At 43.3% G+C, this 14,552-nt stretch overlaps 1 protein-coding gene across 2 annotated transcripts in view; it reads left to right on the top strand.

Moving 5' to 3' along the window:
* Positions 1–14,552, top strand: part of LOC121585239 (angiopoietin-2) — a 100,725-nt gene that overhangs the window by 7,677 nt on the left and 78,496 nt on the right. For both annotated transcript variants that reach the window (XM_041901690.1, XM_041901689.1), the window contains exon 2: positions 5,575–5,730. In XM_041901690.1, coding sequence (XP_041757624.1) covers positions 5,575–5,730 — 156 coding nt within the window. The remainder of the gene's footprint in view (positions 1–5,574; positions 5,731–14,552) is intronic.

The following is a 14,552-nucleotide window of genomic DNA, read 5'->3' as shown; positions in this document are numbered from 1 at the left end:
TTTGCAGGATGAAATCTCTTGAGATGCACAATCTCGTTTTCAACAGTGTAACAATAATAATATGTCTAATAAAAACAATGAATTAATATATTAATTAAAACATCGATATATCTGGTTATACAGTACCAGCCAAAAGGTTGGACATACCTACTCATTCAAGGGTTTTTCTTTATATTTACTATTTTCTACACATTCTGCACATTCTACACATTTAGCAAACGCTCTTATCCGCTCTTATCCAGAGCGACTTACAAATTGGTGCATTCAACTTAGGATAGCCAGTAGGACAACCAGTTTTTTTTTTTTTTTTACGAGGGGTGGGGGAGGAGGGGGTTAGAAGGATTACTGTTATCCTATCCCAGGTATTCCTTAAAGAGGTGGGGTTTCAAGTGTCTCCGGAAGGTGGTCAGTGACTCCACTGTCCTGGCGTCGTGAGGGAGCTTGTTCCACCATTGGGGTGCCAGAGCAGCGAATGGCTTTGACTGGGCTGAGCGGGAACTGTGCTTCTGTAGAGGTAGGGTGGCTAGCAGGCCAGAGGTCAAATAAAAAATATTTTGATTTGTTTTATGTCTTTTTTGGTTACTACATGATTCCATATGTGTTATTTCATAGTTTTGATGTCTTCACTATTATTCTACAATGTAGAAAATAGTAAAAATAAAGAAAAACCCTTGAATGAGTAGGTGTGTCCAAATGTTTGACTGGTAGAGTATATTGTTTAAGTACACATTTTGTACAGCCACTAATAAGCCTAGCACTAATAAAAACTACTAATACAACTAGTTGACACTCTTATGTAGGTGTCATAACCAGCCATAAAATAATGCAACATATGTCACAACATGTCAAAATATGTCATGACAGTGTTATAACCATATTTTGGCAGGTTATGACAGGTTATGTCATCTGTTATGACATATTATGACATGGTTATGACTGTGCCATAATGTGTTATGATATTAGGTGTCAAGTAAAGTGTTACCAAACCCTCTCCATTGTTGTAGCTAGCTAGTAATTAGTAGAATGATTTAAATATGGTCCCGTTATTCATAATATTTAATTAATAGAATGATATTGAATGTGGTCCCGTTATCCATAATATTTAATTAATAGAATGATATTGAATGTGGTCCCGTTATTCATAATATTTAATTAGTAGAATGATATTGAATGTGGTCCCGTTATCCATAATTTTTCATTAGTAAAATGATTTGAATTTGGTCCCATTATCCATAATATTTAATTAACAGAATGATATTGAATGTGGTCCCATTATTAATAATTTTTAATTAGTAGTATGATATTGAATGTGGTCCGGTTCTTCATAATATTTTATTAGTAGAATGATATTGAATGTGGTCGAGTTATTCATAATATTTTATTAGTAGTATGATATTGAATGTGGTCGAGTTATTCATAATATTTTATTAGTAGAATGATATTGAATGTGGTCCCTTTATCCACAATATTTAATTAGTAGAATGATATTGAATGTGGTCCGGTTCTTCATAATATTTTATGCCGTATACTCTGAAAAGAATCAAATCTCTGATGTAAAAGGTCAATGTCTAAAATGGCATCCTATTCCCTTCAAAGTGCACTACCTTTGACAAGAGCCCTATCTGCCCTAGCATACTATTTTATATGGGGAATAGAGTGCCATTTTGGATCCAACCATCAATATGAATGTGTTCCAGCTGAGTGGACAGAAATCCCATCACTCATCAACTGCGGAGGAAATCTTTTAACCAATGACTTCAGCTGAATTTGTATTCCATCTTCATTGTTCGCTCTAAAACAGCCACATCAATAAGACATACTGTTTATTACCACGAGATGGAAGACAATATAAAATACAATGTGATTATCTTCTTTTTTTGCCTCAGAGCCAGGGATGGATTTTGAATGAACAAGTGTCCCTGAAGTCAAAAGCACAAGTGCCGTGTTTTTAGTACATAACTTTCAGGCTACGTCCCTCTGGAGTTAACTGGTACCTTCCCCAACACCAGGCTACGTCCCTCTGGAGTTAACTGGTACCTTCCCCAACACCAGGCTACGTCCCTCTGGAGTTAACTGGTACCTTCCCCAACACCAGGCTACGTCCCTCTGGAGTTAACTGGTACCTTCCCCAACACCAGGCTACGTCCCTCTGGAGTTAACTGGTACCTTCCCCAACACCAGGCTACGTCCCTCTGGAGTTAACTGGTACCTTCCCCAACACCAGGCTACGTCCCTCTGGAGTTAACTGGTACCTTCCCCAACACCAGGCTACGTCCCTCTGGAGTTAACTGGTACCTTCCCCAACACCAGGCTACGTCCCTCTGGAGTTAACTGGTACCTTCCCCAACACCAGGCTACGTCCCTCTGGAGTTAACTGGTACCTTCCCCAACACCAGGCTACGTCTCTGGAGTTAACTGGTACCTTCCCCAACACCAGGCTACGTCCCTCTGGAGTTAACTGGTACCTTCCCCAACACCAGGCTACGTCCCTCTGGTGTTAACTGGTACCTTCCCCAACACCAGGCTACGTCTCTGGAGTTAACTGGTACCTTCCCCAACACCAGGCTACATCCCTCTGGTGTTAACTGGTACCTTCCCCAACACCAGGCTACGTCTCTGGAGTTAACTGGTACCTTCCCCAACACCAGGCTACGTCCCTCTGGTGTTAACTGGTACCTTCCCCAACACCAGGCTACGTCTCTGGAGTTAACTGGTACCTTCCCCAACACCAGGCTACGTCCCTCTGGTGTTAACTGGTACCTTCCCCAACACCAGGCTGTTTGCTGATGGGTTTGTAGTACTCTGGTCAGTGTTTCAATAGGTTCTTTAAAGAATGACAAGATTTGGAAGAATGGCCACTTGAGACTAATGGACTTAAGACTAACATTTCTTTGTAAAAGCTGGACATGGTTAACATTTTGATGTCTGTGACACATAGTGGAGGGTGAGTGATGTCCTGTCCTCGTGCTCCTGGGCATCACAGGGTTTTGGCATTGGGAACCGGGATGTTTCTCACCATAGAGCTGATGACAGCTGGTGATGTTGAATGGGCCGGTCTCTCAGGCAGCCTCACGGTCTGATGGGGGTGGGAGCTCTGAGGATCTGAACCCGAGGTAGAAGCCACCGGAGAGGGAGACAGAACAGAGGACGAAGACGCAGGTACCTCCGGATCCGATCTCAAATGGGAAGCCCCTAAGGAAGAAGAAGGCGCCGGAACCAGGAAGAAGAAGGCGCCGGAACCAGGGCGGCAAAGCCGTTTCCGGTCTGTGTCAGGTCTGGGCTTAACATCTCCAAGGAGACCCCCCGTTGCCAGAGGACGCTTTCTTCGACTTCCACGGCGAGTGACGTATCTCCATGGCTGGTTGGTTGGGTTGAGAACAGCTCCGTTCTCCAGGGAAGAGGGAGACCCCTTCGGGAATGGATCCCTGCTGAGCACCGGCCAGTCGGCTGTAGAGAGCCGGGACGGCGGCAACACTTCCACCAGACCAGAGCGCCGTCCGGTTACTGGGGTGGAAGAAAAAGAGAAAGTAGGCGGGCCTGGATTCCCCAGTAGCTTGTGTAGGTTTGCTACTTGCTTGCTAAGAGTAGCCACTTCGCCCCTGTAGTTCTCCGCAAGCAAGCAGTTGCTACATTGAAAGTCAGCACGGTCCACATTGTCCCGGAACAAAGCAAAGTAAACACAGCTCCTGCAGCGCTGGAAACGTTCAAAAGCGACCTCCATTTGAGACCGCCGAGCCAGCTAGGCTAGCTGGGCTTCCGTGTCTCTCCCCCTATACAGGATCTTTTTTTTCTTTTCTTTTTTTTTCACCTTTATTTAACTAGGTAAGCCAGTTGAGAACAAGTTCTCATTTACAACTGCGACCTGGCCAAGATAAAGCAAAGCAGTGCGATAAAAACAACAACACAGAGTTTCATATGGGGTAAAACAAAACAAAGTCAAAATTACAACAAATATATATACAGTGTGTGCAAATGTAGCAAGTTATGGAGTTAAGGCAATAAATAGGCTATAGTGCAAAATAATTACAATTAGTATTAACACTGGAATGATAGATGTGCAAGAGATGATGTGCAAATAGAGATACTGGGGTGCAAATGAGCAAAATAAATAACAATATAGGGATGAGGTAGTTGGGCGGGCTAATTTCAGATGGGCTGTGTACAGGTGCAGTGATCGGTAAGGTGCTCTGACAACTGATGCTTAAAGTTAGTGAGGGAGATAAGTGTCTCCAGCTTCAGAGATTTTTGCAATTTGTTCCAGTCATTGGCAGCAGAGAACTGGAAGGAATGGCGGCCAAAGGAGGTGTTGGCTTTGGGGATGACCAGTGAGATATACCTGCTGGAGCGCATACTACGGGTGGGTGTTGCTATGGTGACCAATGACCTAAGATAAGGCGGGGATTTGCCTAGCAGTGATTTATAGGTGGCCTGGAGCCAGTGGGTTTGGCGACGAATATGTAGTGAGGACCAGCCAACAAGAGCGTACAGGTCACAGTGGTGGGTAGTATATGGGGCTTTGGAGACAAAACGGATGGCACTGTGATAGACTACATCCAATTTGCTGAGTAGAGTGTTGGAGGCTATTTTGTAAATGACATCGCCGAAGTCAAGGATCGGTAGGATAGTCAGTTTTACGAGGGCATGTTTGGCAGCATGAGTGAAGGAGGCTTTGTTGCGAAATAGGAAACCGATTCTAGATTTAACTTTGGATTGGAGATTCTTAATGTGAGTCTGGAAGGAGAGTTTACAGTCTAACCAGACACCTAGGTATTTGTAGTTGTCCACATACTCTAGGTCAGACCCGTCGAGAGTAGTGATTCTAGTCGGGTGGGTGGGTGCAAGCAGCGTTCGGTTGAAGAGCATGCATTTAGTTTTACTAGTGTTTAAGAGCAGTTGGAGGCTACTGAAGGAGTGTTGTATGGCATTGAAGCTCATTTGGAGATGGATCTGGCAGGATCCCAGGACAGACAGCAGCACTGGGCTTCCATGTCTCTCCCCCTATGAGGAATATGGCAGGATCCCAGGACAGAGAGCAGTGCTGGGCTTCCGTGTCTCTCCCCCTATGAAGCAGGATCTGTCAAGATCCAGGACAGACAGCAGCGCTCACAGCAGCTTAGCCCAACAGAGCCGCAGGATCCAAAATAAAATAAAAGTATATAAAAACAAAATCTACAAGGAAACATTGTCAGCTTTACAAAAACAATAAACCGAGATCTCTCGTTCAGCTTTCGTTCAGCTTTCAGCGTTCAACAACAAAGAACATACGTCGCACTCAGATGACGTCAGTGATGTTGTGGTTGTCTTAGGGAAAACTATGTGTCTAAGACAACTTTCCCCTTGGGACATTAAAGTCCATCCTATCCTAACGACTGACTGGTGTAAGTGCACACCTTGCATACTCGTGCAGCAACACATATGAGGAATGCACACATTTCGATGTCCAATTCAATTCATAACCCACTCCAGATATTTAGTTATAAGCACTGTGACAACCAACCTGTGTGCTATCAAGCCTCTGTCTTCCCTAAATGTCTCTGTCTCCTGACCATATTCCTGGTGTTCCCTGTATTCCAGCTGGAGAGGTACATCCAGGAGAACCTGCGTTCTGAGATGGAGGAAATGAAGAGGAACGCTGTTCACACCCAGACGGTGGCCATGTTGGAGATTGGGACCAACCTCCTCAGCCAATCAGCTGAGCAGACCCGCAAACTGACAGATGTGGAGACCCAGGTAAGCCAATCAGGTGGACCAGATGTTCCCACTACCTCTACATTCTTTCCCTAGTCCCCGCCTCTTCCATGTGTAGATGAAAATAGATGAACGGGAACTGAATTGATGATTATTCAGAGGTCTACAACCATGGTCGGAAATAACTACAGGAATTGGCAGTGTTTCGGTTCAGCCCTGCAGCAAAACGCCTGATTAAATTTTCAATGTTTTGATTAGTTGATAAGTTGTCTCAGGTGTCTTGGTGTCAGACCAAGGTGTCACAGGTGTCTTAGAGCAGACGAAGGTATCCCAGGTGTGATTCATTGATTAGGCTAGTTGTCCCAGGTGTGATTAATTGATTAGGCTAGTTGTCCCAGGTGTGATTAATTGATTAGGCTAGTTGTCCCTGGTGTGATTCATTGATTAGGCTAGTTGTCCCATGTGTGATTCATTGATTAGGCTACTTGTCCCAGGTGTGATTCATTGACTAGGCTAGTTGTCCCTTCTGTGAATCATTGATTAGGCTAGTTATCCCTGGTGTGAATAATTGATTAGGCTAGTTGTCCCAGGTGTGATTAATTGACTAGGCTAGCTGTCCCTGGTGTGATTCATTGACTAGGCTAGTTGTCCCTTCTGTGAATCATTGATTAGGCTAGTTGTCCCAGGTGTGATTAATTGATTAGGCTAGTTGTCCCAGGTGTGATTAATTGACTAGGCTAGCTGTCCCTGGTGTGATTCATTGATTAGGCTACTTGTCCCAGGTGTGATTCATTGACTAGGCTAGTTGTCCCTTCTGTGAATCATTGATTAGGCTAGTTATCCCTGGTGTGAATAATTGATTAGGCTAGTTGTCCCAGGTGTGATTCATTGATTAGGCTAGTTGACCCTGGTGTGATTCATTGACTAGGCTAGTTGTCCCAGGTGTGAATCATTGATTAGGCTAGTTGTCCCTTCTGTGAATCATTGATTAGGCTAGTTATCCCTGGTGTGAATAATTGATTAGGCTAGTTGTCCCAGGTGTGATTAATTGACTAGGCTAGCTGTCCCTGGTGTGATTCATTGATTAGGCTAGTTGTCCCAGGTGTGATTCATTGATTAGACTAGTTGTCCCAGGTGTGATTCATTGACTAGGCTAGCTGTCCCTGGTGTGATTCATTGATTAGGCTAGTTGTCCCAGGTGTGATTCATTGATTAGGCTAGTTGTCCCTGGTGTGATTCATTGATTAGGCTAGTTGTCCCAGGTGTGATTCATTGATTAGACTAGTTGTCCCAGGTGTGATTCATTGATTAGGCTAGTTGTCCCATGTGTGATTCATTGATTAGGCTAGTTGTCCCAGGTGTGATTCATTGATTAGGCTAGTTGTCCCAGGTGTGATTCATTGATTAGGCTAGTTGTCCCAGGTGTGATTCATTGATTAGGCTAGTTGTCCCAGGTGTGATTCATTGATTAGGCTAGTTGTCCCAGGTGTGATTCATTGACTAGGCTAGCTGTCCCTGGTGTGATTCATTGATTAGGCTAGTTGTCCCAGGTGTGATTCATTGATTAGGCTAGTTGACCCTGGTGTGATTCATTGATTAGGCTAGTTGTCCCAGGTGTGATTCATTGATTAGGCTAGTTGACACTGGTGTGATTCATTGATTAGGCTAGTTGTCCCAGGTGTGATTAATTGACTAGGCTAGCTGTCCCTGGTGTGATTCATTGACTAGGCTAGTTGTCCCAGGTGTGATTCATTGATTAGGCTAGTTGTCCCTGGTGTGATTCATTGATTAGGCTAGTTGTCCCAGGTGTGATTAATTGATTAGGCTAGTTGTCCCAGGTGTGATTAATTGATTAGTCTAGTTGTCCCAGGTGTGATTAATTGATTAGGCTAGTTGTCCCAGGTGTGATTAATTGATTAGGCTAGTTGTCCCATGTGTGATTCATTGATTAGGCTAGTTGTCCCATGTGTGATTCATTGATTAGGCTAGTTGTCCCAGGTGTGATTCATTGATTAGGCTAGTTGTCCCAGGTGTGATTAATTGATTAGGCTAGTTGTCCCAGGTGTGATTAATTGATTAGTCTAGTTGTCCCAGGTGTGATTAATTGATTAGGCTAGTTGTCCCAGGTGTGATTAATTGATTAGGCTAGTTGTCCCATGTGTGATTCATTGATTAGGCTAGTTGTCCCATGTGTGATTCATTGATTAGGCTAGTTGTCCCAGGTGTGATTCATTGATTAGGCTAGTTGTCCCAGGTGTGATTAATTGATTAGGCTAGTTGTCCCAGGTGTGATTAATTGATTAGTCTAGTTGTCCCAGGTGTGATTAATTGATTAGGCTAGTTGTCCCAGGTGTGATTAATTGATTAGTCTAGTTGTCCCAGGTGTGATTAATTGATTAGGCTAGTTGTCCCAGGTGTGATTAATTGATTAGGCTAGTTGTCCCATGTGTGATTCATTGATTAGGCTAGTTGTCCCATGTGTGATTCATTGATTAGGCTAGTTGTCCCAGGTGTGATTCATTGATTAGGCTAGTTGTCCCATGTGTGATTCATTGATTAGGCTAGTTGTCCCAGGTGTGATTCATTGATTAGGCTAGTTGTCCCAGGTGTGATTCATTGATTAGTCTAGTTGTCCCAGGTGTGATTCATTGATTAGGCTAGTTGTCCCAGGTGTGATTAATTGATTAGGCTAGTTGTCCCAGGTGTGATTCATTGATTAAGCTAGCTGTCCCTGGTGTGATTCATTGATTAGGCTAGTTGTCCCATGTGTGATTAATTGATTAGGCTAGTTGTCCCAGGTGTGATTCATTGATTAGTCTAGTTGTCCCATGTGTGATTCATTGATTAGGCTAGCTGTCCCAGGTGTGATTCATTGATTAGGCTAGTTGTCCCAGGTGTGATTCATTGATTAGTCTAGTTGTCCCAGGTGTGATTCATTGATTAAGCTAGCTGTCCCTGGTGTGATTCATTGATTAGGCTAGTTGTCCCAGGTGTGATTCATTGATTAGGCTAGTTGTCCCAGGTGTGATTAATTGATTAAGCTAGCTGTCCCTGGTGTGATTCATTGATTAGGCTAGTTGTCCCATGTGTGATTCATTGATTAGGCTAGTTGTCCCAGGTGTGATTCATTGATTAGGCTAGTTGTCCCAGGTGTGATTCATTGATTAGGCTAGTTGTCCCAGGTGTGATTCATTGATTAGGCTAGTTGTCCCAGGTGTGATTCATTGATTAGGCTAGTTGTCCCAGGTGTCCTCTGTAGCTCAGCTGGTAGAGCATGGCGCTTGTAACGCCAAGGTAGTGGGTTCGATCCCCGGGACCACCCATACACAAAAATGTATGCACGCATGACTGTAAGTCGCTTTGGATAAAAGCGTCTGCTAAATGGCATATTATTATTATTATTATTAATTGATTAGGCTAGTTTTCCCAGGTGTGATTCATTGATTAGGCTAGTTGTCCCAGGTGTGATTAATTGATTAGGCTAGTTGTCCCTGGTGTGATTAATTGATTAGGCTAGTTGTCCCCGGTGTGATTCATTGATTAGTCTAGCTGTCCCAGGTGTGATTCATTGATTAGGCTAGTTGTCCCAGGTGTGATTAATTGATTAGGCTAGTTGTCCCAGGTGTGATTAATTGATTAGGCTAGTTGTCCCCGGTGTGATTCATTGATTAGTCTAGCTGTCCCAGGTGTGATTCATTGATTAGGCTAGTTGTCCCTGTTGTGATTCATTGATTAGGCTAGTTGTCCCAGGTGTGATTAATTGATTAGGCTAGCTGTCCCAGGTGTGATTCATTGATTAGACTAGTTGTCCCAGGTGTGATTCATTGATTAGGCTAGTTGTCCCAGGTGTGATTCATTGATTAGGCTAGTTTTCCCAGGTGTGATTCATTGATTAGGCTAGTTGTCCCTGGTGTGATTAATTGATTAGACTAGTTGTCCCAGGTGTGATTCATTGATTAGACTAGTTGTCCCAGGTGTGATTCATTGATTAGGCTAGTTGTCCCAGGTGTGATTCATTGATTAGGCTAGTTGTCCCTGGTGTGATTAATTGATTAGACTAGTTGTCCCAGGTGTGATTCATTGATTAGACTAGTTGTCCCAGGTGTGATTCATTGATTAGGCTAGTTGTCCCAGGTGTGATTCATTGATTAGGCTAGTTGTCCCAGGTGTGATTCATTGATTAGGCTAGTTGTCCCAGGTGTGATTCATTGATTAGGCTAGTTGTCCCAGGTGTGATTCATTGATTAGGCTAGTTGTCCCAGGTGTGATTCATTGATTAGGCTAGTTGTCCCTGGTGTGATTAATTGATTAGAGTAGTTGTCCCAGGTGTGATTAATTGATTAGGCTAGTTGTCCCTGGTGTGATTAATTGATTAGACTAGTTGTCCCAGGTGTGATTCATTGATTAGGCTAGTTGTCCCTGTTGTGATTCATTGATTAGGCTAGTTGTCCCAGGTGTGATTAATTGATTAGGCTAGCTGTCCCTGGTGTGATTCATTGATTAGACTAGTTGTCCCAGGTGTGATTCATAGATTAGGCTAGTTGTCCCAGGTGTGATTAATTGATTAGGCTAGTTGTCCCAGGTGTGATTCATTGATTAGACTATTTGTCCCATGTGTGATTCATTGATTAGGCTAGTTGTCCCAGGTGTGATTCATTGATTAGTCTAGTTGTCCCAGGTGTGATTCATTGATTAGGCTAGTTGTCCCAGGTGTGATTAATTGATTAGGCTAGTTGTCCCAGGTGTGATTCATTGATTAGGCTAGTTGTCCGAGGTGTGATTCATTGATTAAGCTAGCTGTCCCTGTTGTGATTAATTGATTAGGCTAGTTGTCCCAGGTGTGATTCATTGATTAGGCTAGTTGTCCCTGGTGTGATTCATTGATTAGGCTAGTTGTCCCTGGTGTGATTCATTGATTAGGCTAGTTGTCCCTGTTGTGAATAATTGAGTAGGCTAGCTGTCCCTGGTGTGATTCATTGATTAGTCTAGTTGTCCCAGGTGTGATTCATTGATTAGGCTAGTTGTCCCAGGTGTGATTAATTGATTAGGCTAGTTGTCCCAGGTGTGATTAATTGATTAGGCTAGTTGTCCCAGGTGTGATTCATTGATTAGGCTAGTTGTCCCATGTGTGATTCATTGATTAGGCTAGTTGTCCCAGGTGTGATTCATTGATTAGGCTAGTTGTCCCAGGTGTGATTAATTGATTAGGCTAGTTGTCCCAGGTGTGATTCATTGATTAGGCTAGTTGTCCCAGGTGTGATTCATTGATTAGGCTAGTTGTCCGAGGTGTGATTCATTGATTAAGCTAGCTGTCCCTGGTGTGATTCATTGATTAGGCTAGTTGTCCCAGGTGTGATTCATTGATTAGGCTAGTTGTCCCTGTTGTGATTCATTGATTAGGCTAGTTGTCCCAGGTGTGATTAAATGATTAGGCTAGTTGTCCCAGGTGTGATTCATTGATTAGGCTAGTTGTCCCAGGTGTGATTCATTGATTAGGCTAGTTGTCCCAGGTGTGATTCATTGATTAGGCTAGTTGTCCCTGGTGTGATTCATTGATTAGGCTAGTTGTCCCAGGTGTGATTCATTGATTAGTCTAGTTGTCCCAGGTGTGATTCATTGATTAGGCTAGTTGTCCCAGGTGTGATTCATTGATTAGTCTAGTTGTCCCAGGTGTGATTCATTGATTAGGCTAGTTGTCCCAGGTGTGATTAATTGATTAGGCTAGTTGTCCCAGGTGTGATTCATTGATTAGGCTAGTTGTCCGAGGTGTGATTCATTGATTAAGCTAGCTGTCACTGTTGTGATTAATTGATTAGGCTAGTTGTCCCAGGTGTGATTCATTGATTAGGCTAGTTGTCCCAGGTGTGATTCATTGATTAGGCTAGTTGTCCCTGGTGTGATTCATTGATTAGGCTAGTTGTCCCAGGTGTGATTCATTGATTAGGCTAGTTGTCCCAGGTGTGATTCATTGATTAGGCTAGTTGTCCCAGGTGTGATTCATTGATTAGGCTAGTTGTCCCAGGTGTGATTCATTGATTAGTCTAGTTGTCCCAGGTGTGATTCATTGATTAGGCTAGTTGTCCCAGGTGTGATTAATTGATTAGGCTAGTTGTCCGAGGTGTGATTCATTGATTAAGCTAGCTGTCCCTGGTGTGATTCATTGATTAGGCTAGTTGTCCCATGTGTGATTCATTGATTAGGCTAGCTGTCCCAGGTGTGATTCATTGATTAGGCTAGTTGTCCCAGGTGTGATTCATTGATTAGGCTAGTTGTCCCAGGTGTGATTCATTGATTAAGCTAGCTGTCCCTGGTGTGATTCATTGATTAGGCTAGTTGTCCCAGGTGTGATTCATTGATTAGGCTAGTTGTCCCAGGTGTGATTAATTGATTAAGCTAGCTGTCCCTGGTGTGATTCATTGATTAGGCTAGTTGTCCCATGTGTGATTCATTGATTAGGCTAGTTGTCCCAGGTGTGATTCATTGATTAGGCTAGTTGTCCCAGGTGTGATTCATTGATTAGGCTAGTTGTCCCAGGTGTGATTCATTGATTAGGCTAGTTGTCCCAGGTGTCCTCTGTAGCTCAGCTGGTAGAGCATGGCGCTTGTAACGCCAAGGTAGTGGGTTCGATCCCCGGGACCACCCATACACTGTATGCACATGACTGTAAGTCGCTTTGGATAAAAGCGTCTGCTAAATGGCTATTATTATTATTTTATTAATTGATTAGGCTAGTTGTCCCAGGTGTGATTCATTGATTAGGCTAGTTGTCCCAGGTGTGATTAATTGATTAGGCTAGTTGTCCCTGGTGTGATTCATTGATTAGGCTAGTTGTCCCTGGTGTGATTCATTGATTAGGCTAGTTGTCCCTGGTGTGATTAATTGATTAGGCTAGTTGTCCCCGGTGTGATTCATTGATTAGTCTAGCTGTCCCAGGTGTGATTCATTGATTAGGCTAGTTGTCCCTGTTGTGATTCATTGATTAGGCTAGTTGTCCCAGGTGTGATTAATTGATTAGGCTAGTTGTCCCTGGTGTGATTAATTGATTAGACTAGTTGTCCCAGGTGTGATTAATTGATTAGGCTAGTTGTCCCAGGTGTGATTAATTGATTAGGCTAGTTGTCCCCGGTGTGATTCATTGATTAGTCTAGCTGTCCCAGGTGTGATTCATTGATTAGGCTAGTTGTCCCTGTTGTGATTCATTGATTAGGCTAGTTGTCCCAGGTGTGATTAATTGATTAGGCTAGCTGTCCCAGGTGTGATTCATTGATTAGACTAGTTGTCCCAGGTGTGATTCATTGATTAGGCTAGTTGTCCCAGGTGTGATTCATTGATTAGGCTAGTTTTCCCAGGTGTGATTCATTGATTAGGCTAGTTGTCCCTGGTGTGATTAATTGATTAGACTAGTTGTCCCAGGTGTGATTCATTGATTAGACTAGTTGTCCCAGGTGTGATTCATTGATTAGGCTAGTTGTCCCAGGTGTGATTCATTGATTAGGCTAGTTGTCCCTGGTGTGATTCATTGATTAGACTAGTTGTCCCAGGTGTGATTCATTGATTAGACTAGTTGTCCCAGGTGTGATTCATTGATTAGGCTAGTTGTCCCAGGTGTGATTCATTGATTAGGCTAGTTGTCCCAGGTGTGATTCATTGATTAGGCTAGTTGTCCCAGGTGTGATTCATTGATTAGGCTAGTTGTCCCTGGTGTGATTAATTGATTAGAGTAGTTGTCCCAGGTGTGATTAATTGATTAGGCTAGTTGTCCCTGGTGTGATTAATTGATTAGACTAGTTGTCCCAGGTGTGATTCATTGATTAGGCTAGTTGTCCCTGTTGTGATTCATTGATTAGGCTAGTTGTCCCAGGTGTGATTAATTGATTAGGCTAGCTGTCCCTGGTGTGATTCATTGATTAGACTAGTTGTCCCAGGTGTGATTCATAGATTAGGCTAGTTGTCCCAGGTGTGATTAATTGATTAGGCTAGTTGTCCCAGGTGTGATTCATTGATTAGGCTAGTTGTCCCAGGTGTGATTCATTGATTAGGCTAGTTGTCCCAGGTGTGATTCATTGATTAGTCTAGTTGTCCCAGGTGTGATTCATTGATTAGGCTAGTTGTCCCAGGTGTGATTAATTGATTAGGCTAGTTGTCCCAGGTGTGATTCATTGATTAGGCTAGTTGTCCGAGGTGTGATTCATTGATTAAGCTAGCTGTCCCTGTTGTGATTAATTGATTAGGCTAGTTGTCCCAGGTGTGATTCATTGATTAGGCTAGTTGTCCCTGGTGTGATTCATTGATTAGGCTAGTTGTCCCTGGTGTGATTCATTGATTAGGCTAGTTGTCCCTGTTGTGAATAATTGAGTAGGCTAGTTGTCCCAGGTGTGATTCATTGATTAGTCTAGTTGTCCCAGGTGTGATTCATTGATTAGGCTAGCTGTCCCTGGTGTGATTCATTGATTAGTCTAGTTGTCCCAGGTGTGATTCATTGATTAGGCTAGTTGTCCCAGGTGTGATTCATTGATTAGGCTAGTTGTCCCAGGTGTGATTCATTGATTAGGCTAGTTGTCCCAGGTGTGATTCATTGATTAGGCTAGTTGTCCCAGGTGTGATTCATTGATTAGGCTAGTTGTCCCAGGTGTGATTCATTGATTAGGCTAGTTGTCCCAGGTGTGATTAATTGATTAGGCTAGTTGTCCCAGGTGTGATTCATTGATTAGGCTAGTTGTCCCAGGTGTGATTCATTGATTAGGCTAGTTGTCCCAGGTGTGATTCATTGATTAGGCTAGCTGTCCCTGGTGTGATTCATTGATTAGGCTAGTTGTCCCAGGTGTGATTCATTGATTAGGCTAGTTGTCCCTGTTGTGATTCAT

This window comes from Coregonus clupeaformis, chromosome 17 (genome assembly GCF_020615455.1).
Source record: "Coregonus clupeaformis isolate EN_2021a chromosome 17, ASM2061545v1, whole genome shotgun sequence".
In the NCBI taxonomy this organism is placed as follows: domain Eukaryota; kingdom Metazoa; phylum Chordata; class Actinopteri; order Salmoniformes; family Salmonidae; genus Coregonus; species Coregonus clupeaformis.
This window is presented reverse-complemented; position numbering and strand designations above follow the sequence as displayed.